This window comes from Haliotis asinina, chromosome 9 (genome assembly GCF_037392515.1).
Source record: "Haliotis asinina isolate JCU_RB_2024 chromosome 9, JCU_Hal_asi_v2, whole genome shotgun sequence".
NCBI classification, from domain to species: domain Eukaryota; kingdom Metazoa; phylum Mollusca; class Gastropoda; order Lepetellida; family Haliotidae; genus Haliotis; species Haliotis asinina.
Window position 1 is genome coordinate 36705149 of NC_090288.1, and position 15129 is coordinate 36720277.

Below are 15129 nucleotides of genomic sequence, written 5' to 3' on the forward strand. Positions count from 1 at the left end.
ATTAAGAATTAATTCCTTGAAGGCATCTTCATGCTCAACAGAGGGAATACAATGAGCCGTCATTACTTATTAAACTTTGTAACCGTTTTATTCTTTTTGTGCTGTTTTGTCGACTTTTATCTTACGCTGACCGTTGCGACTCTGCTTGATAATTAAATTGTGCTTCAGACCCGAGAGTGACCAGCTAAATGTAATCAAACGTGGTAATATCTTTGATTTGCTTCATGCCAGTGTGTTCTGTTACTATCTTGGGCTAATAAGCCTTCAGCGAAGACACATTGCAACTCCAGGGAGCAGTGCTTGTGCTATGGTGGCAGGCGCAACATATGTAGGCATTTATTAGCTTGCGCAAATTTAATTTCATGTTTAGATGAAAAGGGAAGAGGACAAAAGTGTTTGGTACAAATGTAGGGATGTAGACAGATAGAAGCAAACAAAGTTTTCCAAATTCTATCACTTGTAGCCTTTCTTAGGGATGTTTTGACAGAAGATGGTTCATTAGCTTTTGATCAAGTGTTTCTGAATACACATATTCTACCTCAAAGTTCTGGTTGAACCTTTTTAGCTTTTTGTGTGCGTTGGTTTTGAAATGACAACCTGGGACGATATATGTTATTTATCCTAGCAAACTCATTTCTTTTCTGGCAGCTGATTAAGGGTTATTTATTCAATTCAGGACTGTTTGCAATTCTTATCATGATGTATTGAGATTGTAGTGGTTCATGTCAGTCTCATTTTGAAAAGAGTAAATTTATTGCTTTATCAATCTGGGATTGAAGCAGAAGGGGGCGTCTGGTGTTACATAACTGAGTTGGCTAACTACAATTAATGTTAAATATGATACTGGCATAACTAGTATGTTGAAGTTTTTGCATGTATAGGGTTTGACAAAGAAGGTGAGTAAGTTTTGTACACTGGTATGATACTGACAAAGCCTGAAAAGATTATATCAACCCTGGCACACCAATGGGATGTAACTCTACAGTGTAAATTTCCAGAGCTTGAGACAACTAGGTAACTTTTCCTCTCATGGGAATTCCTTAATATGTTCAACCCTTGAAGATCCAGGTTGGTTTTCAGTTACCTATGCTCTTTTGTATGAGCATCACAGGTGTCACAAGGCTTGCTGACTTGACTGACACATGTCATTAGTGGATTGTCTTGTCCAGTCTTAATTATTTACAGATTGCCTCCGTGTAGCTGGAATATTTCTGGGTATGATGTTAAAATACCAACCAGTCAACTTTATACTTTCACTATCATTTGACACTATATCTGTTATTTCGTATTTCTTATTAGCTGTTGTCTCAGGAAATGTTCACAGAATGATGTGAACGTGAACAGTTTATTAAACTGTGTGCAATTGATGGAAAAGTTCTAAATTCAGAAAACATATTGACATGACAGATTTGTGTGCAGGTGTTTGATGCCGATGAAACAGACGCTTTATGTGATCTCCATTTGGAGAGTATATCTCTGACAATTATTCTAACGCGATGGAACAAGTTAATAATCACAAAAAGTGTTCCACTGTAACACTTTGTTCATTATTGCTTCCATTGAAGTTGCCATTATGAAGCCATTTCTCCAGCACTGTGACCCGTTATGTTAAGGAAACACAAGTTTACGACAAATGCACCCACTGGAACATTTTGTGCTGCAAAGTACCCACCACAAAGTGTGTTCACCGTGATCTGGGCAGCAGACTTAGGCTCCTGTTTGTGATTATGCTGTCTTAATTGATGGGATGCAACTTGTTGGCACTCATCTTGGTGTAAGTAGGAATTGCACAACATGCTCTTGCTGATGTGTAAACAAGCATCCCTACTGAAGTCTTCTTCTCAGTGACTCCTGGGAATGCGGAATGAGATTTGGAATTAAACCAATGCTTGTGATATGATGCAACAGTTTGGATCAGTAATGTTTGGCAGGGGCGCTGATGTAGCCTAGTGGTTAAAGCATCTCCCCACATGGGCACAATGCGTAAAGTCCATTTCTACTGTTCCCCATTGTGATATTGTGATATAGTAGAGTTAAAACAATGCTCACTCACTTGATCTCATGTTGGGAAATTTATGATATTGTTGAAACTTGTTTTCCAGATCATTAATAATTACTAGTTGTTTGGAATACCCAGTCAGGTGTAACTGTGACATTACGATGAGTAACCAGTAAAGACTCATCCAAAACTTTAGATGCCTCTAGTTATGGCAGTATATGATGGTTACAAATTGTGACCTTTCTGATGTTGTGTCATGATGCTCGCGCTGTCAGCCACTGGTTTGCTAACATGTTTCTGGAATATTTCTGATTGCTGTGAAACATCAATCCTACTTGATATTCTGTTATCCATCTGTAAGGTTACAGGTTTTCACATGAGTCTTGTCAAGCTTCCATGACAAAGTTGGAACAACATTAAATAAATCAGTATAGCTTCTGCATTACCCTGCGTTCATAAGGATGGCCATATTGTTACTGTTTCTTAACTTTATTATTCAAAGACTTACATGACTAAACAGAAACATTTCATACAGTACAAACAACAATCAATCACTGATAATGTCTGCTTCCTGATTGAGTTAGTGCCAGACTCAAGGGGGCAGTGGGGCTGCATAGCGATAAAAGCACTCATGTTTTTTCCTCTGATCACACTGAAGACCTGGGTACTATGTGTGGAGACCATTTTTGATGTTACCATTGACAAGCACATTGAATGTTTTCCTTTGTTGGAATGGGTTGTTTGGGGTTAGGGAAGAACCGCTTTAAATATTAATATCAATAATCATGTTCATATATGATGTAGTGCCTTATGTGATTTTTTAACTTATGTGGAGTGTTTTGCTGCCCTCGGAACCCTCTTAAATCTTAAACCTGAGCTTGGTTAGAGGGAACGAAAGTATACTGGTGCAATTACCACAGTGTCAATCAAGCGGCAGCTCTCCTTGACACACTTGTGTTGCTGTGTTGATGATGTCGACTCGTCTCATGGTGGAGTAACGCTCTCTGACATTCCAATAGAACCAGTCATAATGGTAAAAACATACCATTCGTCATTTTGAGAGCACACGATTCCACCATCCTTCCTCATTGACCACTTAGGAGCTAGAGAAGATGTCTTCATCATTGGAACTCCCATCCATTTTCTTCTTGAGTTTATGTTTGTCTTTTCAAGGCTTATGGAGAAGTTGTGTTCCTATCGTGCTAAAAAATTATCTCTCCACCTTAGCCCCGAGTGCACCTATTGCAGCCGATATGTTCCACCTGTGGAATTTCATCATAGAGAAAACAGCATTGATATGATGGAAGTCTTGAATGTCGCTTTGAGTTTTGTGTTCTTGACAAATAGCAGAATGAATGCAAAACATTTCTGAATTTACCCATCTTTTGAAGTATGTTTTTACAAACATGTGAGCCAACTTCTCGGGTTTCTCACATTCAGTTTTGCTTCTTGAAAGGTTGTGTTGATTGTTACTGCCGTTGTTAGCACTTTCTTATTCTTATGTTGGTTTTAGGTAAATGTTTTAGGGTGTATATTTGAGTTGGGATTGCTAGTGAAGGCTTGATTCAGCTTGTATGGAGAAATTCAGGTCCATACTTACTGTGTGATGTGGCCCGTCTGGTCATTAAGGGCTGACCTTCAGGAAACTGACCTCTAAGATGTAGTCTGACTGACTGTGAAGTGCTGACCTTCAGGAAACTGACCTCCAGCATGTGGCCTGTATGATTGTGTAGGGTTGACCTTCATGAAAATCTGCCTTTGAGATGTGGCTTGTCTGATCGTGTAGGTTTGACTTTCAGGAAACTGACCTCTAACATGTGGCCTGTTAGATTGTGAAGGGTCCTTCAGAAAACCGACCTCTGAGATGTGGCCTTTTTGACCTGCTGTAAGAAATGACCTGTCCGGTCATGTAGGGCTGACCTTCAGGAAACTGACCTACTCTTGTGATTTTTCTAGTTTCAGAGGCAACTACCAATCAGTGAAGATCATGATACAAACCTTTCACATAATAGAATCTAAAGACTTGTCAGCCAGATAACATGTAATCTAACGAAAGCATATTGTAAGAAAATTGTCATCATTTTCAGCGTTCTCAGCATATCTTAATCTCCAAGCACAGTAGCTACATTACAGTCACCACTGTGTTTGCACAACTGGAATTCTGCAGTCTTATTACATGCTTATGTTTTAGACTTCTGCAGTAACTCAGGAAACTGTTGTAGATTGGCGATATTGCCAGCAGTTAACAATAGTCTCAGCTGTGCCTGGAAAGGATTGCAACACTCTAATAATGACGTTACCAAAGTACAAGGATCGTTTTTCACAATTTTTTTTTTTTTTCTTTAATAATGGGAAGTAGTGTGATGAAAACTGAACTTCAGTGTCTATTTGCAGATAAAGGCAAGACATGATGTCAATTTCAAAATAATGATAGTTGTTGTTGAAAGGTTGGCCTTTCACCTCTTTTAGCAATATTGCAACAATATCACAGTTGGGCACACAAGATAACAGCTTTACACATTGTACCCATTGGGGGAATTGAACCCAGGTCTTCTGCATGATGAGTGAATGCTTTACCAACTAGGTTACCAAACCACCCCTTCTGAACACAGGTCTCGACCAGATCTGGCTGGTCAGTACACTGATTTGTCTAATGTAGCTACTGTGCTTGGAGTCTATTATTAAGGATTGATTGTTTTTGTTGTTTACTGCTGCATTCAGAACTTTTTTGTCAGTCCAAAACCAGACAATCCAAGGACTGGCATCAGGATCTTTGATTGTATTTTGATACAATGACATTCAATGGCCAAGTCATCGAGCTTGACCACCTGATCCCATTAGTTGCCTCTTACAAGAAACATGGGTTGCTACAATTCTTACCCAGATCTTCACTATTTTCTTTGAAGAAACAGGATGTAGTGTATTATTTCCAGATCTGCAGTAGCTGAGTGTTTCAGGTTCTGGTGTCTATCGTCCAGACTACGTTGATGTTGATGGGATTTAGCAGCCAGGAAATAATTATATGTCTAGGATGATTTCATGAAATGATTCGTCAGCATCGAATTTAAGTAATTTCAATTTAAAAGATAATCACGGTTATGCTAACAAATGTAGAGAGTGATTGGTCCATCTTAGAAAATGAGGCATTTCTTCATGAAGTTTAATCGTTGCAAAAATGTTTTAATACAGCTTGATAGCTTGGTTTTACAGAAGTTTCAGCCTTCTGATTTTGATGAGGGAGTATTTGAGGAATTGCCCAAACATTTGCTATTAATATGCGGGTTCCTGTTTGACTCTTAAGGTTCAAACATTAAGGATTTTGGTAAAAGGTGTTTTATTTCTTTCACAACATCTCATTTTCGTTCCTTTGATGTTAAATAGAACTATTCAAACTTTCCATAGCAACTCGCACTGAGAGTTCTAATTAATTTTCAGACCTTTTTCTGGTGCAATTTCTTGAATTTGGTTTTAGTTAGAAGGAGGAAGCAGATGATGAAGAGAAATTAAGAGAAAATGTGACATTATTTTCCATTCCTGTGGAAGTGTTTCATCTGTACGAATCTATATTACTTTTCATTGGCATTGGCTAGTGGTATGCTCACATAAAGGATTATCCCCTATTTTTCGTTATGGTACGTGTAAGATTGAGAAATTTGTTACCAAATGATTTGGACACTCAGAAACTGAGGAAGTAAAGCAGATGCAAAACTCAAAAGACAATTACATTTGATGGTTGGCAAGAAAATCTGATGACTGATTGGTGTAATGGTTGTAGCATGTGCTTGGGAACAGAAGTTCTGGGTTCAGTCCCAGGTCACTTTATACCAGTAAACTTGGACAAAGTACTGTGACTATGTGTCCCAGTCCACCCAGCTGTGAATTGAGTACCTTGTTAGGATGAGAGTGCTACAACAAAACTCTGTGCGCCAAGTGACAGCAAGAGTTGTATACTTCCCAAGGAGTTGAGATGTTGAGATTGATAATATGATATGACATTGAGACTAACATCCAATGATCGAGGGAACTATATACCAGCACATTGAGCAAGCACTAGGTGTGGGATATGTGTGCTATATAAATATCCTGTAATAATAAAAGTAATAATAATGCCAATTATAGACTAATTAGATTAAAGACTTGACAAATCGACTTGACACTTGACACTCCCCTATTCTCCTCCCACCTCTCTCTTTTATTCTCTATCTCACATGCTGTCTCTCTCATTCTGTCAATCTCTCCCTCCCTCTCTCACATCACATTTCTCCCTTTTTATCTCTCACACACACACACTGACTCTCTCATACATATTTTCTATTTCTCCCTTTTTATCTCACACACACACACACACACTCACCCGCATATTTTCTTTTCTTCTCCATCTTACACACATTCTTTCTCTTTCCTATGTCTCTCTCTCTCACACACACATACACACAACTCTCATTCTTTCTATATCACACACACACAGATGAAAACTGATGAGCAACATGTAACACCTTTTCACCTCTAATCGCCACCTATAGCATTAGATTGATTGATACAATTTCAGCTGTTGACGAAGTAACAGAATCACATGTAGAAAAAATTACCAAAATCTTTCAGCACTTAGGTTAGAGGTGAACCTCAGTCATATACCACGTCCGTGACCCTCCACTAGTGAACTGGGCCAGGTCTTAGTGGCTTAGATCTTATGATGTACAGTTAGGCTAAACTTGATGATGTATACCAACGTTGATTGATAGGTCGTGGTTCACCTCACATTAAAGATGGTATGATAGCTGTTATTCATCAGAAACTCCATCTTCTATCTGGCTTCTTAATTCGACTTTGCTGGAACAGTGGATATCCAGATATTTCTGGAAGTTCTGGTGCCAGTGTGGTAATCTACGAGAAAGACAGACAGTTAGGGAGTTTTGTATGGCATCGCTTGTAGAGTCTGTTTTAGTGAAACACAGCATGTTTCTTGTTGTGGCTCCTGGTCAGGTATGTTAGTGTTTTCTGAAGTTTGTACTTTAATGCTGTGTTCAGCAATATATCCGAGGCATATGGTAGCAGTCTTTGACAATCTGAATGTGGACTTGAGTATCTCATGATTGATTGCACAGGCAGTGATCCATTTGACACATGTGACTCATATTCAAGGGGGAGAGTGATTATAAGTTTAAAATTGATAATGACATTAAATTTATCATGAAGATGAGTTATAAATTCTAGTTTATTAAGGCATAAAATAAGCTTTAAAACTTTTAAGGAGAATTACAATCAGCTGTAGATTATTATTTTATATAGCCATTATTGTAAATGAAGCTACTAATGGGATAAGGTAGTGACTTCTTGATGCATGTCATTGTATTCAAACTGTATAGATCGATGCTCATAATGTCAGTCACTGGATTGTCTGGACCAGACTTAAGGCAGAAGGGGAAAACTAGCTATAAGACAGGGAAAAGAGCTATCAGTCATTTTTCATCTCCATATATATTTTTAATGGCAGTATTTCAAAATGACAAAATGGCCGCTCATCATACCACACCTTTTTTACCATTAGTGACCGGAGGGTTGAGAACAGCTGATATGGATGATTGATTAGACTAACCCATGAGACCATTAAATACCATAAACTGTAAATAGGAACAGGTTCTGCTTCCGACCAGGAACAATTAATTTTGCTAAAAATCCAGAAAGATCAAAATGAATCTCTTAGACGCCCAAGGACCTAAGTTAATGTGGACGTTCTTCTAAGGGGATATTCCGTATGAGGACTTTCTTTAAATGTTCAAACTGTATCACTTGTACAGTGTTAAGGAAGTGGGAAAATGAAGAACCGTGTCTTTTATTCCTTTGAATCAAGAAAGAGGAAGCTTGGCTCCAGTTTTCTTCAAATTTATCCGAAAATCAACGGAAAAGGAAGTAGGTGAGATAATCTTGAAAAATCTTATAATTAGTTTGTAGGAGTTAGGTGCCGGAAGACGATTTTTACCATTTTCTTTAAAAATGTTTATTGGTATTTTGATTAATTCAAGATTGTGGAGTGAATATTTTTGGTGAACAAGTTTGAAATGCAAGTCACACATTGTTATGTCATTGTTAGTTGAGCACATATTTAGATGTATGAAAAATTGAATGTGCACCATTTCTTGATTATGATTTTTGCTACTAGTCTGATTATGATCGACATGTAGATATTAATCTCTCACTCACTCAATCAATCACTCACTCACCCTATAATGTACCAAACATATCTAGAAATAAAAGAATTCAAGAAACATGACATTGTTTACGAATACTGATTTCTAGATTCTATGTAGCAACATTCTAAAATACACCTGAAAAGATCCAGGTGAGAACTAGCCTTTAGTAACTCATGCTTGTCTAAGAGGCAACTAATGGGATTGGGTGGTCAGGCTCGTAGACAGGGTTGACACACATCATCATATCCCAATTGCATAGGGCGATGCTCATACTGTTGATCACTGGGTTGTCTGGTGCTGACAGACAAATGTATTCAGTAATAATGGCTATTGGCTCTCAATATAATGTCATGTCAATGTCATGCCTTCACGTGTATTGTGATTTGTCATTTGTCATATATCCAGAATGATATATTGAAAATCAGTTGATGTCATGAGGTAGATACATTTTGTAGTTGTTGGATAGTCTGTGTCATATATAGAATTCACAACAGAATGTTAAGACCATGGTTGCAGTGAATTCCTGATGATTCAGAAAGATACATGTCGCAAGTATTGTGTAACGAGTACAAATACAATAAGTCCACAGTTGACTGATTATTCAACAAATTCAATGAAACAATGCCTAGTAGTTAAAGTATTGGCTCGTCATGCTGTTTCACCACAAGGGTACAGTGTGTGAAGTCTGTTTCTCATCAAATGTGCGATTGAATGTTCATATCTTATGGCGACATAATTTGGACAGATGGCACAATAGCTATATCAAATGCTGTATCATCTATCATTCCACAATGGTACCTTGTTCTAAATTCTAAAAACATGGTTTGATAAGAAATATACATGGCCCATGGATACCTGACTTTAGCCTAGCCCAGAATATCTTCGGCCAAAACTTCCACAGCGATGAAATGACCTGCTACACTAGGTTTGATATCCCACATGGTTACAATGTGTGAAGCCCGTTTCAGGTATCCCCGCTGTGATATTGCTGGAATATTGCCCACAGTGACTTAAAACCATACTCATCAGAGATCAAGCTAAGGAAATTTAACCATCTTGCACCAGGTGCAACCTTCAGTAGTAACCTTGTTGCACCACATAAAAACAGGTTGCAGCAGTAGCTCAATATACAATTATCTATATCATCTATATCATCTATAGAGTGCTTTAGCTTTGGTACTGATGAATTCAAACACATTAATGAAGATAAAATAATAAAATAAGATAGAATAATTTTGTCATAAAAGTACAAGTCCAGAACAGTAACACATTCAATCCCTATATGTGGTGTCATCAGTCATTGCTCCAAGTTAGTGCCTTTTCATTCTGTTTTCCAGCTGAAATCTGTGTTAATATTACCAGGCACTGATTGCAGTTGGTATTTATTATAAGTTGGCTTTCTACAGTTTCTGGTACTTAAACCAAGTCTTGATGTTCTCATGGTAGGTGTCTCCTGGGAAGATAAACCAGTCATGGCATATTAACTCTTCTATAGCATGAAATTAAGGTGTTTTAAGACAAGTCCTGATGACAACTTCAAACAGAGTTAATCCCAATGAGAGAATTTTGTTTAGTTCCAATATGTTGTGAGAATAAAGCGTGAAGTACAGATTCGTAATTTTACCCTTCAAACGGTTCTAAGCCTGATGAGAAAGTTTTATTAAGTTCTTTGTTTTTGCGGCGAAACTAAAACTTGAAAGATTGCTTCAAACTTATTACCCTCAAATAATCCCTTATTAAATTTTCTATTTGCCCACGTCTTAGTTTAGAAGTCCAAGGTTTGCTGAGTAGTATGAATTTCAAAGGCACTGTGTGGGTAAATGAGTGAGTCTAATTTCTCGCCGCTTTTAGCAATATTCCAGCAATGTCACGTTGGGCAATACCAGATATGGGTCTCACGCATTGTACCCATATGGGAAATCAAACTTAGGTGTTAAGTATGACATGTTTCTTTAACCAAAAGACTACCCATCTGCCCTGTATGCCATGATGCTGTTGTTTTAGAAAAGAGTTCTCTGATTTGACTGAGGGACTGTATTGACTGAATGGAGCTGCATAAGAAATTAGTGATTTAGAATCTGTAGTTACTATACTGGGTGCAAAATGCATTCGTTGCTCTACAGAATTCATATGTCTATGATTAATGACACAGTCACCCTTTGTGGATCGGAACCATTTTATGAAGATTATGGTTATGTTAGAGTAACTTAAAGATTAAAACATTCACTTGCCATAGATCCAGGTTGGTCAGTGTGTGAAGCCCATTTCTGGTGCCCCCCTTCCATGTTATTCCTTAAACAGCACTCAAAGTGTAATGAAACTATCCTCACTCACTCACCTCGATGTTGATCAAGAAAATAAATAAACCTTGTTGTCTTGAGTTATAAAACCCAGAAACAGACGAATATGTCTATCATCACATAGATAACTGTTTAAAGAACTTGTTGAACTTACCCACTTTTTCGATCTTATCACTTGTGTCAAAATGCTTCAAATTTCTGACGCTTAATTACATGAAACTTACCTGAGGCAAGTACAGAAAAACAAGATGATTAGTGTGTTTAAATTTGGGAGGTACCATCAAGAGAAAACATCCATCTCTCACTTGATGGTTTTTGAGGTACATATGTACTGGAAAACCAATAAGCACCAGTGCCCTGTATCCCAAGAGGGCCTAACATACATTGTTTCATGGTGAGTATCTGTGTGGGCCCCTCACTCTGCAGCAATAAGAGATGACAGGAGATAGGTTTTCCAATATCTGTACATGTTAACTTTCCTTCATGGGTGCATGCAACACTTCATCTGTCTGTAGAAGTGGAAAGCGTGATGGATTGCTGAAGGGGGTTAATTGGAAGATGATAAACGACATCTTAATTGTAGACAGTGGTCCAGTTTTTTTTGCGTCAGATATGTACAGATTTTGCCGTTTGTTGACAGGAAAGCAAATGTAAATATTGTGTTCTAGGGATTACTGAGTACATGATGCAAAAATCCAATATATGCTGGTATGGATTTGTACCCTCTTTCAGCATTTTGAAAGAATTATTTTTGGTCTCAATTCTGTCTTATTACTTTTGCTTCTTCCTGTCTTTCCAATGTAGTTAGTTAGTGTGTTATATTGGGGTCAGGTCATTAAATCATACTGGAGTTGCTGCACAGGTGTGTCCCCCAGGTGTGTCCCCAGGTGTGCCAGAAATCTATAGTTATGGGTTCGAATTACATTTCAGCATGGTATTCGAGGGATGAATTCACTTTCCAGATGCCAAAACCCACTTTTTGTTTTCCATGCAAGTGTAATGTGTCAAGTCCATTTCTGGTGTTAATTGGGGCGGTGTGGTAGCCTAATGGCTAAATCGTTAACTCGTCATGCCGAAACCTTTGTTTCAATTTTCCACATGGTTACAAGGTGTGAAGCCCATTTCTGGTATCTCCCGCCATGATGTAGCTGGAATATTGCTAAAAGCAGCGTAAAACTAACCTCAATCACTCAATCACTCAATCACTCACTCACTCATGCATTCACTCACTCACTCCATCATGATTTTGATGGAATTTTGCAAAAACACACACAAAACAAAACGTTCACTCACTCACTCACTCACTCACTCACTCACTTGATCCTGATTATGTTTCTGGGTTTGCCAGTATTATTATTATGCTTATCATCACTTTGGGTCTTTCTTGGGGTAAGCGGACAGTCTGTGGTATGAAAGTGCTGTACAAACTCACTCACGCATCATTGTGTTATGACTCTATGCATGCATGCATTGTGTTGCTGGTATAGTTCTGTGTTTCTCTTGATCCTTTTCATCTCAGGATACAGCTGTGATAGTAGTTTTTGACACAACTGAGGTCATATTAAGTCATTATTTCATTTATGATTTTCTGTTGCTATGGTAAGTTAAGTATGGATTGTGCCTTTATTAAGAACTGCCTTGATATTATGTTCTTGATGATGAACTTACTGGTCATTGAGGCAGTCATTAGAAAGTGCAAATGGTGAAGATTCTTTAACTCACCTGACAGAGTTCGTTATGGCTTGTTCTTCTGCTATGTGTTAACACATCTTCTAGTGAAGAATTGGCCTTCAGCACCCCATGCTTGTCATAATAGGTGACTGATGGGATCGGGTGGTCAGTTCCCCATTGCTGAGATCAGTGCTCGTGCTGTTGATCACTTGCCTGGTGTAGGCATGACTATGTACTGACTGCTATAGCTGAAATATTGCAGAGTCTGGAATTAAACAACAAACATGTACACTCCAGTTTCTACAAGAGGTTAAAATCAAAGTATAATTATGGCTGCCATTTTGAAAGGTCTATGCACTTCCATTATTCATCCAGTCTTTGTTGAAAATGTCATGTGAAATGAAGGTGATAGCAGTGTTTGCTGCAGTTTTTTCATAACTTGGCCATGATTTGACCTTCTACACACTGAGAAAGATTAGCATCCAAAATTTTTTTATGGAGAATTTGATCTCCCTAGAAAGTGGCTTACTTATGAAGCTGAAACATGGCATACTTTTTTTTTCACATGATGCAACATTAATTTGTTCATGTTTACATATGTTTGTTATAATGGTGCCAATCTATGTTGGCAAATTTGACCTGTGAAGACCCAAATACGTCTTCAGCAACCCATGCTTGTCATAAGAGGTGACTAACAGGTTTGAAGGTCAAACTTGCTGTTTGGTAGTCACAAGTCACTGTGTCCTTGTTGTGTACATCAGTGCTCATTCAGATACGATGCAACAACAATTTGTTAATGTTTAAATATGATTGTTATTATGATTTGAATCTGTGTTAGCATCTGTTCAATACTGTTTCCAGGAGCCATCCCTGTTTGCAGTTGCAAAGCTTCTAGAGACTGGACTAGTGAACCTGTCAAGGGTAGAAGTGTTGTGGAGACCTGTCACAGCACACCTACTGGAGGTATGTGGACTTCGGTTAAGGAGGAATCTGCTAATCCTAGTTTTCTTTGCAGAAACCTGCTGCCCAGAAAAGCTGATCACTTTCATTGTTTTGGATTTGTCAGTTTTAGATGTTGATGAGGACCTCGTGATCGGGTGACGTGTGTTTTATTGTTTTATTGTGGATTTTTATGGGTATGATCTCTCACAATTCTGTGTAGTTTCATGTATGCTTATGACACAAAATGTAACATGTTACAAATACACATCAGCTTTCTGACCATCCTGAAACCAACTCTGTGAATCCTTTAAAGCATCATAATTTTGTGGTGGTGTTGAAACATTTGGTAAGTTTTGTTTGGGCTGATGTCTCAGGAGCTGAAGCAAATCATTCTTACATAAAATAATACAAAAAAATCACAACACAACATGGATTGGGGCTCAACACAACATGGATCGGGCCTCAACACAACATGGATGGACTTCCAACTCAACATGGATGGACCTCAGCTCAGCATGGATGGATCTCAGCTCAGCATGGATGGTTCTCAGCATGATTTCAACAAAATGGAGATTGGACCTCACACATTATATAGGCCCCGACTACAGCTGACATGACCTGACCACAGCAGACCTCACCAAATCCAGGGACATCACCCAACCACAATTTGGCCATAACAGAAGCGGAAAATAGATTCAGCATTGATGTCCCATGATGGCAGATGGTTTCCGTCTTCAGAATTGTTCCACAAAGGTATGTGTCTCAGCTTTGATTAATAACTATCAGAATTAAATATATTATAATCACTCAATCCACATTTCACATCTTGTATGGTCATTTAGAAACAGAATATACCTACTCTGCTTCTTCTTTATAAAAGTTTCTATCCAGTGTTCAGATGATAAAGATCCTAATAGGAAAACAACATGATTTAGAAGGTTTTGAACTCAGTAGGACAGTGACATTGTTATAATGGTGTAAGGAGGATTGTGGTAGCTGAGTGGTTTAAGCAATTGATTCCCCACAAGTACAGTGAGCAAAGCCCATTTCTGGTATCCCCACTGTGATGTTGTTTATATGTAGCTGAAAGCAAAGTAAAATTCACTCACTCACTCACTCACTCACTCACTCACTGTTGTGATGCAATGTCTCTTCATGTTAGTGTTGCTATTTTTTCCATGTTCTTTTAAGGTGTTCCCTGTTACCTGTCACCAAGTCCCAAAGATGGTATACATGGATGACATGCAGATCAATCGATGCCCATCTAGTGGAGGTATGTGCACATGAGTATTTCTGGTCCTGATTTCTCAAAAGCTTTTACTCAAATTTCAGCTGCATTTTCTAAAACAAAAAAGCCCAAACAACTAATGTCATTTATAACCACACTCAGAGTGTCTACTGTGTTTGGATTTAATATTGACTTCACTTCATTCTGTGAATGCAGTTTCCTGCTTCTTCTCAAATTTTAGTGGAAACTCTTCCAGAACCAAACAAGAATTTTAAGAAATAGTTCATCTTGTTTTGAAAACTGATTTCCTGGACAAAGTACATAACTTGTTTTATTGTTTAGTTCATGATGTGCTGCAAATAGTAAACATACATTTTCTTTCTTTTGACTTTGAAACAAAAGTCTCTGTGCTTTATTCTTCTGTAAGGACCAGAATTTTAGGTTAATGAGATGGAGACCATTTTAAAGGTTTCTGTTGTGCAATACCCTATTTCCACTGCATTGGCTAGTTCTGTTTCGCATGTCCACCTCAATCAATTGGGAATTACATCTACACTCTGTAATCAGAAATCACTATTTTTGTGTCATCATACATATCCTGTTCTTGTGAATGGATTTCCAATAGATATTAGCAGACTCTATATCAGAAATATATTTCTCAGCTATTTTGATACGAGAGTAATCCCTTCCAGGAAATTTATGTCGAGAAGACAAATTGGATTTGTGGAGGACCACCATGATTGTCATCTCTTTGTCAACAAATGTGTTGGTTTGTATGAAAGTGTGAATGATGACAAT

At 38.0% G+C, this 15129-nt stretch overlaps 1 protein-coding gene across 1 annotated transcript in view; it reads left to right on the forward strand.

Annotated features, from left to right (window-relative positions):
- Positions 1-13856, forward strand: part of LOC137295706 (protein MON2 homolog) — a 73672-nt gene extending 59816 nt beyond the window's left edge. The window contains exon 19 of the mRNA XM_067827220.1: positions 13023-13856. Coding sequence (XP_067683321.1) covers positions 13023-13262 — 240 coding nt within the window. The 3' untranslated portion in view covers positions 13263-13856. The remainder of the gene's footprint in view (positions 1-13022) is intronic.
- Positions 13857-15129: the final 1273 nt, after the last annotated feature.